Here is a 16,139-nt window from a genome sequence, read left to right as displayed (position 1 = left end):
ATCCTCACTTTCCAAATGGGCAACCATGGTAGCAGATTATCAGCAAATATTTAATGTGATCTCTATAAGAACTACCTTTAGATCTTCTCAGTCCCAACATAACTTCCCTGAGAAATCTTGCTGTGGGATCCACTGGTTAGAAACCCCTGTAAAGTTCTGACTTGTTGAGAATATTCACAGCAGAGAAAGCACAAAAAAAATCTTTCTGCATATCCCAAGTAACATAATTTTAGAGAGAAATTAAATTTTCTGAATATACTGACAAGTCATATTTTGTGGGTCTTTACACAGAAAAGAGATCAGAAAGTATCAATGACAATATTTCCAATTTAACAGGAACTTATCTACAGAGAGGAAAACTTTGTGAAGAGAAATTAAAAGTTTAGAGAATAAAAAAGAAATATTTATCTGAGAGAAAATAACCAGGTATGTGTAAGTGATTAAATTCTTCTCAGAGAAGACTGGCTTCATAAAAAGTTGTTTAGGGCGAATAAGATTTTAAGAAAGTACATTTCAAATAATTTTTAAAAATCTAAGAAATGCAGAGTTTTTAAAAAACACAGTGCTGTGGAAGCACATGCTGAAATCTGCAAACACAAGGGAAGACCAAAACCAATACAACACTTTCAGTTGGAGGAAAAAAAGGAAACAAAAAATAGTCAACTTTGCTTTACATCTGCATTTTCCCAAAGAAAGGTGTAATAAACCTGCATGTAAAAAGGAGAAATTGGAAGGTAACTTCATAAGTGCATACAGCACCAACTAATGCTTGTAAAAGAAATGGAAAAGTGAAAAAAACAGCAAAAAAGGTTACTTTTGGTAAAATAGCAGACATGAGAAGATCATTCACTAAGTACATCAGGAAGGAACAGATGCTTTGAAGTATGCCCATTTTTAAGGCAGAAAGAACAATTATCATCTTGTTCTTATATAGTAAGGGTGACTGTATTCTTATTTCTGTTGAAACAAAGAAGGAAAATGATCATAAGATAAAAAAAATGAATATAGACAAGCAAATCTAAAATCCACATTTGGATTTTGAAAGAAGTCAGTTAATTATCTTAACGCTAAGACATACTGATTTATTAGATATTCTGTGTTAGATATTCCATATTAGACACTATGCAAAACAAAGAGGATAAAACAGCGTATATCAAAACTTCAATATCATATTAAAAATGACACATGTGGAAGCAACATTCATAAAATGAATAAATTGCTTTTTAATATTTTGAAAGCCTCATTCGTGCTAGTATCTTACACATGCAATATCACTTATTAATGGGAGGAGTGGCTGATACACCTGAGGGCTGTGCTGCCATTCAGAGAGACCTGGACAGGCTGGAGAGCTGAGAGGAGAGGAACCTCATGAGGTGCAATAAGGGCATGTGCAGAGTCCTGCACCTAGGGAAAAATAACCCTAGGCACTAGTACAAGCTGGGGGCTGACCTTCTGGAGAGCATCTCTGCAGAGAAGGGCCTGGGAGTGCTGGTGGATGACAAGTTGACCAGGAGCCAGCAATGTGGCCTTGCCGTCAAGAAGGCCAATGGTCTCCTGGGGTGCATTAGGAAGAGTGTTGCCAGCAGGTGGAGGGAGGTGATCCTGCCCCTGGACTCAGCCCTGGGGAGGCTTCATCTTGAGTACTGTGTTCAGTTCTGGGCTGCCCAGGACAAGAGAGACATGGAGCTACTAGAGAGAGCAGCGTAGGGCTACGAAGATGATCAGAGGGCTGGAGCATCTGCCCTATGAGGAACGGCTGTGAGAGCTGGGCCTGTTCAGCCTGGGGAAGAGAAGACTGAGGGGGGATCTGATCAATGTGTACAAGAACCTGAAGGGAGGGGATGGGGACAAACTCTTTTCAGTTGTCCCCTGTGACAGGACAAGAGGCAATGGGCAGAAATTGAAGCACAGGAAGTTCCACCTGACCGTGAGGGGGAATTTCTTCCCTGTGAGAGTGACGGAGCACTGGGCCAGGTTGCCCAGAGAGGTTGTGGAGTCTCCTTCTCTGGAGATCTTCAAGGCCCTGCCTGTATGCAAACCTGTCTACCATGCTGTAGGTGACCCTGCTGAGCAGGGAGATTGGACTAGATGATCTCCAGAGGTCCCTTTCAACCTTACTGATTCTATGATTCTGTGATTCTAATGTATTTAAGTATTTAAGAAGAAGACAAAACTAAGTGTTACAGGCCATGTTTATAGGCCATGTTTTCAAAGGTGCTAAAAGATGAAAATTATTGCTAGACTAAAGCAAAATAGGTGTTAGATGATGGAGGTATTTCAATGGTCTTTAGCTGGCTATCTATCTTGCTGAGGCATTTTGTAGGCTACTCTATGCATCTAGAGAACTGGTGCTCCCAAAATCTGAAAAATTATCCCCCTCTCCAAGTCTTGTTATATCCCCAATACTTGCAAAGCATGTTTATGCAATAGAGTGTGGGACAAGCATTTGATGATGACAACAGACAATGTAGCAAGTGCAGGTCATATTAAAAAAAAAGGGGGGAACTAACTTAAAGAAACCACTAATGTACCACCACAGACTTCGTGGGATCCTGAAGTAGTACCCTGCAGAACAAATGCAGTCCATTAAGGGAACTCAGGAAGTGATGAATCTGAGGGACTAAGTCATGAGAGAGAAACGTTTTTTCTCTCTTCACCCAATGTATTACATCTCCACAGTTGTTTTTCTGGTCTACATATTCCTTAACTGTCTCCCTTCAAAAAATTATTTAAGAGCCCTAGTTGATGTTTCCTTACTTTTTGCTCTTCCTCGTGTGTAATTTTGATAAAACAAGAAATAATGAAGAATTTCTGAATAATGTATTTGGGGAAATGAAAATTGAGACTATGTCTACGCTATGGTATTCACTTGTAAAGTGAGCATAGGGTCCACAACAAAATTCAATGACAAATAAAATAAGTCATTGCAAAGAATAGTGAAACTGAATAAAGAGAAAGAAATATGGCTTTAATATTCCTCAATAACTTATTGAGAAAATGATAAAAAAAACACATGTGGCTAGAGTTAAGAATACAAGTTTACCTATTAAATTCATTTGCTCTGTTTTAGTTTTGAGAGTGAGAATTGAAGGTATAATGATAATCCCTTGATAATGAAATAAAGATTAAAGCATCTACTGTGATTTTTAGAGACTTTTCCCATTTGAGTTCATATTACTGCATTTACTGGTATTCAGTTCTGTTTTTATTAAAATCTGCCCTCTGAGAGATTGTCACACTCAGCTGCTCTCTTACTTAAAAATATCTTTGGGACATTGTTAGTGACAAAACCAAGTAATTATTCCATATGGAGGATTTCACACTGAACCTCTCCATCACAGTACACATCTGATTTGATCCAACTCCCAAGGACACAACCTAGTTATCAATTACAATGCAGCATCCAGCACCTATTCCCTCAAGGCTGCACACACCATTGTTTAGGTAGATTGAGTCCCAATAATAAAAGCAGTATGCATCAGCAAAGGCATAAATGCATCAGTTCTTTTGACTGAGATACCTTAGGTCTGATAGCAAGGCATTTGCAGGGTGAGAGCTCTCTTATAATATATCATGCTGGATGACTTAACATAGCGGAAGTTTTAACTCCAACATGATGATAATGAAAACTTCACATGCTGTATATTGTCAACAAGGCAGAAACTTCACCATGCTTAACATTTTTTTCTCAGTTAAGTAAGAGGATACAAACTGCATCTGGCATTCTGTATCATTCGGCCCTGTAAAGATAATATGGAGAATACAGAGTCAATGGCACTCTGATAAATCTATCTCTGTCCTAAGTTGAGCTTTAAATTATAAAGACAAAATAATTTCTTTTTACATAGGAATGTTTACCATAACTCATCGTAACATATAGAACAAAATTGCTCTACTGTAGAATCAATTCTGCCACCCAAACCCTCGCAAGAATTTCAGATCAAGCATTACCACTCCATTACAAACTGGTGAATTCTCACTATGCTTCTCTTGCAAACCTTTGTTATTTTATACCAAAAAAATCAGTCGTCCGGTATGAGTTTGTCAGTGTGAGTGCATGTTTTGTTTGGACAGGTATTTTCCTTCTATAAAACCGTTGGCCCACAAAAATAGATTTAATATTTACAACCAAAGATGGATATGATGTCTTCCTATCTGTGTAAGATAAAACATAAAATGGCATCTATTTGCATGTTTTACTTCTGTATTCACCAACATCATTTGCAGTGTTCCAATGATGTCGAGTGTTAGAAAAAATTAGTTTGCTAGGCAACTTGTGCTCCCTCTGCTGGCTGAATAAAGCACGAATGGCAAGTGAAAACCTAACCATTGGAGCAGTATTTCACGTGCAGAATCTACTAAAATGTCCTAGACGCACTAAAAATACCACAGAAAAGATAATCTGATTATTACATATTTATAATATGAAGAAATGTATATATTTGCATTAGGTTTCTATTTGTCCCATTGCATATTTACTAAATCAGACAAGATATCCATGGTTTTCAGCTATGATGGTTTGTAAACATTACAGTGATTAATGGGATAGTCATCTGAGTGAGTACAAAGTAATTGCTCTCCATTAGATTAAATATGTCACACCCTGTCAATTAAAAATCCATTTAACACCAACCCAGAAATAATAAGCATTTTGGAGTGAGGCACCAGAAATCCTATTTGCAACAAAAATTCCTTATATGAATGGCGCAAGAAGTTGACTTAGCATTGCAAATAAATTTATTCTTCACTATAAGTTTGCCTACAGCAAGTACTTTAAAAGACAAATTTTCTTTTTATTATAACATTTCTATAATGGAATTTTAGTACATCAGTGCCAGATAGCTGTAAGCATTAGTTCATTTTCATTGTTTCATAATTATTTCTATCTTGTTTGTCTTCTGGGGTACCATAGGCACTATAATGATAGATATTACCTCTGCATTAAAAAAGAAAGAAAATAAATAAAAGTAACAAGATAAAACCATCCATATTCCCTTAGATGATGATGATATCACAAACAGAAATGAAATACTATTGCTAATATTCTTTCTTTCTTGACTAACAACTAATGCATTAACACCAGAAAATGTAAGCATAATTAATTGATTGTATGTAATTCTAAGAATATTAACTGGAATTGTAAGTAACAGGCATTGACGTGAAGACTTGCGTGCTGGTAATGCTCTTTCACTTTATAAAGGATGTGAAACAGAAGCATTATGCAATGCTCTAAAAGGTTCAGAAGCAATTTTTGCCTTCATTGTAGTAGTGAACAATTTTGCCTGAGGAATTCTGAGAAGAAAATGCTGGGCATTTGCTTTGCTTACAATTTGTGTTAATTTATTCCTAAATACATCAGCATTTACAGTACAGAATTACATAGCTGCTTGAGTCACACACTATCTATGACTATTACATTGTTGTTCCCATGCTTGCTTTCTGTTCCCTTTCCAGTCTTTCAAATGTCCAGTGAAAGCAAGCTTCTGTCACTTCTCTTGGAAAATCAGCCCAAGACCCTAATATCTCTCAAGGTTACAATAGGTCTAATTTCTGCCAAATCAAAAAATGAGTAATGAATAATTCATTTAGGTATTTCCATAGAAGAGGAATGGTTCATCAGCGTTGGCAGTTAGTTCAGCTATTCAACAAGTGTCAGTTTTGTGTGGAGCTGCAAACACGGTGCGAAGTAAGAGAAACTGAACTAAATTTGAAATAAGATAAAAATAACTTTTAAAAAGTGGACAGATCTATGCAAAACATACATGAATGAAAATCAATGAGATAATAAAACTGTTAATCTTCTATGATTTCTACAGGTGAAATGAAACCAGCACTAATACGAATAGTGTAGTCACGATATTGCTAAGAACAGAGAATATTCTACATCACTCATTATCCCAATATTGAGGGAGGATCCACTTCATTGCCTTTAGGTCAGAATGTCTTAACTTCAGGAGTCATGTTGGTTTGTGTTTTGGAGGAAAGCAAGAAGATGCACAGTGAAAAGCAGCAGTGAATATGAACATGTTTTGCAGGAATGCAGAAAAAAGCTACATTTAAAAAAAAAAAAGGAAAGAAATCTAGCAGCAGTCAATGGACATAACAAAGTAAAATCATCTGTCTGATCTGTCTCATGCCCCACATGACTAAAGACTGTTTCTTTTGCGTCACTGAGCCAAATGGCACAGCCGTTACATCTCCAAAGGCACTGCTCTTTGACTAAAAGGATGATAACAGTAATTTATCTTTGAAGAAGAAACAGTAATTCATCGTGTTTTAAAGAAAATTCCCCCTACTCTAGCAGGTTTTTTAACATGATGTAATGACGAGACTCTAGGAAATTGTGCCAAAAATCCCGTTCAGATTAGATAATGCCATACTGAGCGCGGAGCCTTCTCGCTAGGCTTCACTGCGTATCAATTCCTGAAAAGGCCATTTGGGTACAATCTGTAAAGTGCCTGTGGAATGGGCAACTCTCGAGGGAAGAACAGCATTTAGAAATCAGCAGCTAAATCTGAATTTAGCTTTAAGGATTTAAGAACTTTATTTCATCTAGATTAGAGTCCTGTTCTTTGGTGTCGGAAGGTATTTGTGACTGTTAAAAGCAAGAATGTAAAATAAGGGCCTGGATTACCCACAGCTTTATCCTGGTAGGCAGAGGGGAGTCAGACATATGCCTTCTCCTCTCTCACAGATGCTGCGATATTTCTGGATTAGGAGGAGGGGATCTGCTGGACCCTAACAGTGAAAGAATTGGCTTGAGGCCGTCAGACACAATGGGGACTTTATCCTTCACAGTGCAGAGTGATTTTCTCTCCCTTGTTCAGTTTATGTTTCTGTTTAACTGGGATTATATGCAAGTCTTGTTTTCTGTTATTAATCCTTCTCACTTTGGAAAGCTATACAAGCATTTTACAAGAGGATGTGTCTTCTTGTGCGTGATTTTTGTACAATAAAAGCTGGAAACACATTTGAGTAACAGAAGAATTTTAAATCTGATTTTTTTTCCAAAGAAGAGAAAGAATTGACTGAAAGGTTAAAAATAAACAAGTCATTGACAGAAACCATGACAATCTTGAATGTGAGAAGAAACTCATTTTATATTTTTTTCTCTAAAAGACATTATTTTTCCTTTTGTCAAATTATTCAAACATTATCACTCATTTTTAAAGAAAGCCCTAAACATGTTATTTCATTTTTTGACTATAACTGAGTTTAAGTACTTTGCTTTTAAAAATACCTCATAATACACAATACAAATTTGTGTTCTTGTACCAATTATATCAATTACAAATGAATTAAAAAACATATAAAAATTTAAAGGAAGTAACAAAAATATTAAATGTGAACAACAACAGATACTGTATTCTGAATTTCTTTAAACTATCCCCATAAATAGTGTATTGATTTCCTAAGTAGCTGCTTAAATTTACAAAAGGAGTGAAGACATAACAAAACAATTGCTATTTTGAGATTACCTGATACATGCCAGATATACATCTCCTTAAACCTGAAACTGAATATAATCTCGGATGGTTAAGTCTATGGAAATTTAGACTTATTTAGGGGGAAAAAAGTCACTATTATTACCTACTAATAATTCAAAAAAATGGCATATCCCACACATTATATTATTACTTTTCTGTGCTTTTATTCTTCATATTAGTAAAGCAGTCACTAAATAACTTACTTCCTTATTTCTTACATCAAAAGACTGTCAGTATAGGACCCATCTTTTTTCTCTCTTTGCCTTTTTTTCCTCCTCCCCAAGGAAAGGAAAAAAAAAATTTCTATCAACAAAATTTTTATCAACCAAATCTTATAGCAATAATTTTGATAAAAAAAAGACTTTTTCCAAGTTAAACAAACCCTGCAATTCATGAGCAATGATGTGGAGAAGGCTGTGCATACTCAATTCTATAAAAAGCAGACATCTGCCAAATATGAAACAGAGGCACAGCATGCAAGTGATAGAAATCATTTTATGCCCCTCTTCTTCATCAATTTTGCTCAAGTTATTCATTTCTTTATTGCTTAGTCTACTAGAAAAAAAGTCTAAAGATGCAGGTACCTTTCCTTCAGACTACTGTTCAGAGAAGAAATGCTGTTGATCTGTTTGCTGTTGCCTAGGACTTTTTTTCTTTATGGTAGCTCACAGTTAAATATATCACTGACCTTGGTCAATATTCTCAGGTTTCCCTAGTGCAAGAAAGAAATCATGGCCTTCCTTTAATAAGTTAATAGCCTACCACCTTTTGATGCCACTTTATTTATCATGATTAAAATGAGACAAGAACCCACGGAATATTTTCAGTGAGTGAGCAACCCTCTGAAGATGCTAAATACTTCACTTCTGCCCCTAACAGATATACAGCTGCTGAGAAGATACCTACTTGTGTAAGGCATACCCTCTTCACATATACCAAAGTAAGTAAAGTACATACACTTATTATTGATCATGCAAAGAAAAGTCATCTTTTTTTTTTTCTTTTCTATTTTGCTCTGAACAGAGCAGGATTAAATAGAAAAATGAAAGATTTGTTCATGTTGTTTAAATAAGTTTTTTTTTATCTTGCCTTGATATTAATACAGTTTTTAAGGTTATCATGAGAGAAATCCAAATTAAAGGGCTTTTCTGTTTGCTTTTTGTTATATTTTTTCTACAGTTATGATAAGAGTTAGCAATCTCCTTCAGCATCCACAGATTCAAATGATAAAGGCCAGGGATTAAACACAGCCGATTAACAGTCTATGTCCTCTTCAATCTAGCATTTCCACTGTAGATAAACCCATATTCAGACTGAAGTTATAATAAACAGACTGTCCTCAATATCATTTCCCTAGATGACCTCCTCAAAATTGTCATTCAAGTATTCTTGCGGAAAATTACATTAAAAGGAAAATCAGACATTACAACAGATATTCAAACAAATATGATATTGTATATTCAAAAGATGAAGCCAATGTTTAGAAAGCAATTTGGATAAAATGATAATTTTACCATAAATATTTTGTTTCAGTTCTGAGTAATTTTTTATGGTTATAGATTGGACATGGAAAATAAAAGCAATTTGCTAAATTTTACCGTCCTTTAATGCTTGTACTAATGAGTATCTTTAAAATAACTACCTTATTATTTCTACTTATTATGACAAAACAAATATATAGTACTGGATTACAATGTTAACAATTCTTTTGCCACCAAAGACAGAGGCAAACACATGTAGAAATTCCAAAGCTACTGAAGATTCTCCAAAATATAAATGTTACTCTAAGGGATATGTTAGTACAAACCATTCATCCAGTGAACAACAGGAAAAAAAGATATCTAGATAAATTTTCAGGAGTATTCTGACAGGTATCTCTTTTGATTTATATCATAAATAACATTTTAATCTAAAAAAAATTTTAAAATCCCTAAAAACAAAGATAGTGGAGTAGGTTTGTAGGAAAATTTTTAACACAGAAAATTCTGAAAGGCTTTTCAGCTTTTACTACCAAAAATTTGAATCTGGAATCTCATGAGTTAAAAACAACACAAAAAAAATGGAGGCTGTTTTTAAAGCAGATCTAAAATGTATAATAGAACATTTTAATTTCTTTACCTAGATTTTCCAACTATTTCAAGGAATTATAGATTTTTGTGTCATTTGATTTCAATGCACTTCTTTAAACTGAAGCTGTACATGTCAAACTGTTCTATTATAAATAAGTAATCTTATCTACCCAGTTAATGGGCCTGGATTCTACTCTTATTTCCATTAGTTTATACTGGCAGAATTCCAGTGAAGCAATTCTGAAATCAGATGAATGTATGTGTGCATATATTCTTCAATTCTTGATTCAAAGTACATGATCAAAATTTTGTTCATTTTACTAAACTACACAAGTGATAAGAGATAGGTCATGCTATACAGTGACAAATAGAAAAAAATAAGAAAAAAAATAGCTGTGTTTTGATGAGTTGTTCCCTAGAACTGCTTTGAAGTAAGCACTTTATGGGACCACAGTTGATTCATTAGAGTTATTCCGCAATTCTTTTCACTGGAGGTTAAAAAAAGACAACATAAAATGATTCAGATTAAATCTCATAGTCAGAACATTAATTAAGTTTGGATGATTCCGTCCAACTTTTCATACAGACACAGAACAGTTTCAGAGTCCTTTTAAAGAAATCTGCACTTGAGAAAGAATTGAAAATTTGATTTTAACCCAAAGTCACTCACTTTGAGACCCTGCTTCAAAAACTAATTTCATGGTCTGTCTCCATAACAACATAGCTTATTGTGCCAACTGAGATCCATATAATGAAGCATAATGTGTTTAATCAGATTGTATGGACTACAATTTAAGGTAATTTATGTTTAGTACGATTTGCAGACACACTAACTTATCAGATGTGATTTGCAGGTCAGTCTCTTTAATCATTTTCATGAGCAAAAGGTTGCATATTTCCTCACCAAAAAATATACTGAGTTATATTTAACTAGTGATAAGATATATAGTACACAATTAAAGCTTCATGTATTCTATATATTTGTTTTTAAATTTCTCATTTCCATTGCAGTCTGCTAAAAATGCTTGTCATATTGCACAGAATCCATCTTGCCTTCACTCACTTCAATCTTGCTTTGTCATCACTGACACCAAACTGTATTTGTCACTATTAAACCAAATATTCTTGTGTATATGGGTTTATTTTTTTGAAGAGGGTGTATAAAAGAAACTAGATTCCCTTTGCATGCTACTTTGCATTAAAAAAAAATCTTAAAGTTGACACGTAAAAAATAGAAGAAGAAGAAAGATATATGCTTTTACAGAATTAAGTAGACATAAAAGTCTGCAAGATGTACAATAAAACCTGACAGTCCTTTTTGTTTATAAGGCAAAAGCAAATGCCATTACCTATTACATGTAAGACAAGCAATTTTGTAGGCTGTTATTCACTCGGCACACAGCATTTTATTATTATCTATTTGATATTAAATAATCTATTTCCTAGACATTTATTTATATTTCTCCGTTTCGGATTTCCTGTATTCCTTAATAGAAGAATCTTCCTATTATTGAACAGAAGAAATTTATGAATTTTTTTAAAATAGTATTGGTTAGCAGAGCTGGGATTCTTTCAGTGTAAACAAATAAAACCTAAACCGACAAAGTTTTCTTAGGACAAACTTATTCTAGTGGCTAATTAAAACCTGCAAGATCAAACTCCAATTATAAAAAAATGTGGGAAAGAATTATCCAAGTCAGTGTCCTAGGAGTGAGACACAGTGCAATGAGACTGAAAGAGAGAAAGAACTAAGCAGAAAGATTTACTCCTTCATGTACGTGTGCAGGTGCGCACACACATGCACACATGCACGCACACACACACACACACACACACACACACACACACACACACCTTTTCTTTCAAAATACTTTTGTTTTAAGCAGTGTGGTACTATTTAGGTTTCCAGAGCTCCACATATTCTCAAACCTTACTCCTTTATTTTTAGCTTTCAGGTCTCTGCTTTAGTTAAAGAAAAGAAGGCGGCATGTTTATTGCTGGCAAACAGCTTGGAAATTCTGAGTAAAGAAGCCAAGCAAGGCAGAAGGATTATAATAATAATCAAAGTACAAAAATTTGCATATTTAGAGTATAGTTACTGAAAAATAACAATGCCATGGTTATGCAAATCAAGCTCTGCTGAAGTGAAGGGATTTGTATATCTGGGAGAAATCTGTCATGTTATGCATTGGTAACTACATTCTAAGTGGCTGAAACAACTGGCTTTTAGTAGAATATTAAATATAATTGCCAGTAGAATTTCTTATTTCCTTGTGATGTAGAATTAACTTTAATCATTTGGTGCCTGATGAAAACATGTCTTGCTTTCAGTGGGAAGTAGTATCACTCAGAACCTAAAAATATATATTTAATGTGATATAAAACTAGAATCTTTAAGATTAAGGGAGATCATCAAAACATTCAAAAAATTGTGTGTTACTGACTGTATTCATCCTTTTTTTTTCTATATAAAGTGGTTTAAAGAGGTCCTGAGAGAAGATTGCAGATGAAAGTTTAAGTCCAGTTGTTTCTATAACATCTCTGCACTATATAATCATGTTCACTTCACTTTATATTTAGTAAATGACAAATAAAAAGTTGAACTAAAAAACTTCATTAGTAATCCTGGAAAAAAATGCAGACTGAAATTCTATAATCATTTTCTTTTATCTATTAAAATCAAGCAAAGTTAAATGTTGGTTCAAAGATATTAAAATAATACTAAAATTTAGGGAAATTCTTTAAAATTATTATGTTGCAGTATTTGTACCATTCATAGGGAAATAAAATGTTATTTCTGCTTAGTGTTTAGTTCCCTCTTCCTCTTTCGTGAGTAATGCACTGTCGTAGTTCAAATGTAAACTTAAGACTGGCTTACACACCCTGGTCACTGCCTGAAAAAAAAAGTTAAGTCTGGTAATACACAGATATGTGAAAGACAATCCACCCAAGCATGTTCAATCTCTATAGTAGAACTTACAATGAGTGCAAAGAGAAATGATTCATATCCACAGATAAAACATGGAGGAAATTGGCCAAACTGCTACAAAAACCTGCCTACCCATCATAAGCAGAATGTGTGAATGATCTGGAGTGTGGCTGTTAGTGTACTTACCATCCTCTGTGGGCACATAGATATTCAGATATAGGCAGTCTTCACTTTGATCTTGAACATATGTCACCACAGTATCCAAATTGGCTGTAAACCAGACTGGCAGCATGTCGTTGAGCAGTGACCTCTCATCCAGGTACTGAGGGCAGACGGCAGCAAATTGTGTGGCATTACGGACACCCGTCCAAGAAGACGGCGGCTCCGGGGGCTGAAATCGCCTTTCTCCAGTTGGAGGGGAGGCATAAGGAACACCCAGATATTGCTCCACTGGGCCAAGGATCTCATTGGGCAAAGGTGTTCTTAAACCACGTATTTTGCCGTAATTCGTGGTAACAACCGGATATTGTGCTTGGCCATCAATGAGAGTAAATCTTATAGCCAGTGCAGTTATCCACAGGAGGAAGTTAGAATTCAACATGACACAGACTGGGGTGAAGATCAAAGGCAGCCATAGGAGTCCCATTGGTTTCGACATTATTTAAATCAACATCAGCAGGGCTCTCTTTTCCACAGCCAGGAGAAAATTAATCAGTCAAGAAAAAAAAAAGTCAAAAGGAGATGAAGCGAGGGAAAACGTAACCTTGTTCAGGCAGAGAAAAAACAAAAGTTGATGAGTGGCAAGTGCCTCAGTTGACTGACCGTAGACAAATTCCAATGTCAGAAGAAACAAGGGAGTGTTTGCACCCAAGGCCCATCCCAGATTTCAGTGTTGGCTTAATCTTGACAATGCACAGCACTTCCCAACAAGTAGAGAGGGGAGAGATCCACAATTATTCTGCTTCCCTGGCACAACAGCTCTTTCCAGTGAATTGCAGCCCACGCAGTCAGCCTGTGGCCAAGAGAAAAGAGAGAATTAAAATCACAGATACATTCATATCAGCATAAATCTAAATATATATTTTTAATCTCTACATATTCCACTCCAAGGCCCACAAATGTTTTATGAACTTTAGCCACCATGGTTAGGTATGAGTTTCTCAAGGTAAGTAAGTCAGGATGAAAATTAAAGTCACAAACTTGTCCCAGGTTATACCTCAAATCAGACATTCTGCCCCCCATATGCTTCCAAATCAAACCACAGCCCAAGCATTACTACTTTCAGGAATGGTGTTTCACATTTAAGGGCTAGCTCCAGGGTATTTTCCACCCTAAATAAACAGCATCTCTGACTTAATTAAGCATATTTGCACTCCTACAACAAAAAGTCAATCAATTTTTTGCTGCATTAGATAATCTACTACATTAGTTCAAAGTCTGAGAACAGAATTAGTGAAAATCAGATGCAAAGTTATTGGTTTTCATGTCTGTTTTACTTGTCCTATATCTGAGAAAAGGAACAATGGAACTGAAAAAATCTGTGATACAGTCTCTGAGAAATCAGGTCATGACCTACATATTGTAACAATGTAGCATTACCTTACTTCTTGTATGCTCTCAGTTTTTATTTTTTGACAGAAGGCAATTTATACTATAATTCTATTAAATTTTAATGATGTATAAGTAACTCATATACATATATTAACCACTACAAATAGTATATATAAACATACAATGCTTGATAATATTTGCATTCTTCTCCCTGCCCAAATAAATTGAAGGTTCCTTTTTTACCCATTTTCCCACTTAAAATCACAGATAACAATTCTACAGCTAAAAAAAATCTTTGCTATAGAAAACTGATACTGATACTTTACCTTTGACAGGATGATCATATAATTTATAGATAAACCATATATATGCAGACTACTAGGTCCTGATTTCAGTCAGGACTCCACCTCATCAAGTTATATAATCAGTTTTCAAGAGCAGAAAAAAAAAGAAGGTAAGTAGCTATTGACAGTGATTTCAATTAAAAAAAATACAGAAGAGAGCTATGCTGATTGTTTTATACAATGAAAGACATTCAGAATAAAAGTATTTCACCCTTCCAATACCTTTGGAATTCTTCTAATGACTTTGTTTTAGCACTTGCACCACAAACTTTGTGAAAGACCTGAACACAAGAGACCAGATACATTCCAGATACATCTCACCTACAGATTTATGGATCTCTCAATTAAAATTTGTTAGCTCTTCTACTGGTGGATGGTAGGCCCCAGTGCTTGCCCCAGAGGCCTTGCCACTCAAGCATGACTTCTGAAGGAACAACCAGTAACAGTCCTAAGTGCCAGGACTCGGAGAGCAGTGAAAAGCCTTACTTGCCTCAACCAGGCTTATGGGGGACCTTCACCCCACCCCAGCCCAGCCCAGGGGGCCCAGGGGGTCTGCAGGGCCCTCAGTCACTGTTCAAGCTGTGCTGTGGGGAGCCCCATGCCCATCACCCTGCACTGCTGCCCTGACACACTGACGGGGCTCCTGGATCAACCTCGGACCTAACTCACCCAGCTGGACAATGGCCAAGTGAGGGAAGGATCCTGCCCCTAGCCCCAGTGTATCCATCCTCCGTCACAGCAGGATGGTACTTGTCTGAGAGAGCACTGCCCTCCGCTGCTGTGGGCACTGCGGTCCCAGCTCATCCTCCCCAGTGCGGCAGCCTCCCTCCTTCTGATACCTGACACTAAGAGCAGTCAGCTGGTACTGGTCACAGAAGCTCCTTCTCAAGTACTTTCAGATTTCTGCTACTGTCCGAAACGATGGAAAGCAGCAGTGGGCAACTGAGTTTGGGTACTGTTTCCTCATGCTTTCTTCATCCTGACTTTGGAACACTTTTCTAGCTGTGCAGCACAAAAAGTAGCCAACTGAAGCTTTATTCTGTACTCAGGGAGCAGCAGCGAGTCATACTCCCCTGAGACCCATATTGCAGGAGTCTATAACACCACTGCAAGAAATGCGGAATAAACTTATGAGAAAATTGCCAAGGTGGAAGGAAAGAAAGTTATCTAAATGATAAAAAGTGAACAAAGATAAAAGTATTCAGCAAATAGGAAAAAAAAAAAAAAGAAGAAGAAGAAGAAAGAAAGGAAAAAGAAAGGAAATCAAGAGAAAGAAAATGAGAACAACAAATAAATAATGAAAGTATTACCACACGGAAAGAAGTAAAAATGACAACATGAAGGAAAGTGGAAGTCCTTAGTTAATATACATACTAAAGATGATATACAGCGGTAGAAGATGTGACTTAATAAACAATGTTCATCCATATTAATTCCAGAGGGTCTGAGAATCAAAATTCTTGTTGCATGGGATTACTTTGAATAGGGAGGTGAAAAGAGCACACGAAAGGTGAAATTGTTCAAGATTCATTGTTGTCTTGGAATTAAATTCACTATATGATTCTTCATCTAGGGAATCATATAATCAAAAGTTGGTTCTGTGGATACTAAATTGACTAATACAGCATGTTTTATTTTTCCCTGAACCTTAACATATATGGAGCATATATGAAGCCTGTGTTTCTCATTCATGTACATACAGCTACATAGATTTTATTGAAGTCCTCCTGTACACAGAAAGAAATATATTTTTGGCTAA

The 16,139-nt window shown here is 35.8% G+C and overlaps 1 protein-coding gene across 4 annotated transcripts in view; it reads right to left on the bottom strand.

Annotated features, from left to right (window-relative positions):
• NLGN4X (neuroligin 4 X-linked) overlaps positions 1 to 13,171 on the bottom strand; it is a 128,061-nt gene extending 114,890 nt beyond the window's left edge. For all 4 annotated transcript variants that reach the window (XM_062574653.1, XM_062574666.1, XM_062574660.1 and 1 more), the window contains exon 1: positions 12,672 to 13,171. In XM_062574653.1, coding sequence (XP_062430637.1) covers positions 12,672 to 13,143 — 472 coding nt within the window. In that variant the 5' untranslated portion in view covers positions 13,144 to 13,171. The remainder of the gene's footprint in view (positions 1 to 12,671) is intronic.
• Between the last annotated feature and the right edge of the window lie 2,968 nt (positions 13,172 to 16,139).

This window comes from Rhea pennata, chromosome 1 (assembly GCF_028389875.1).
Source record: "Rhea pennata isolate bPtePen1 chromosome 1, bPtePen1.pri, whole genome shotgun sequence".
In the NCBI taxonomy this organism is placed as follows: Eukaryota; Metazoa; Chordata; class Aves; order Rheiformes; family Rheidae; genus Rhea; species Rhea pennata.
Note: the sequence above shows the minus strand (reverse complement) of the source record. Positions and strands in the feature narration are given on the sequence as shown.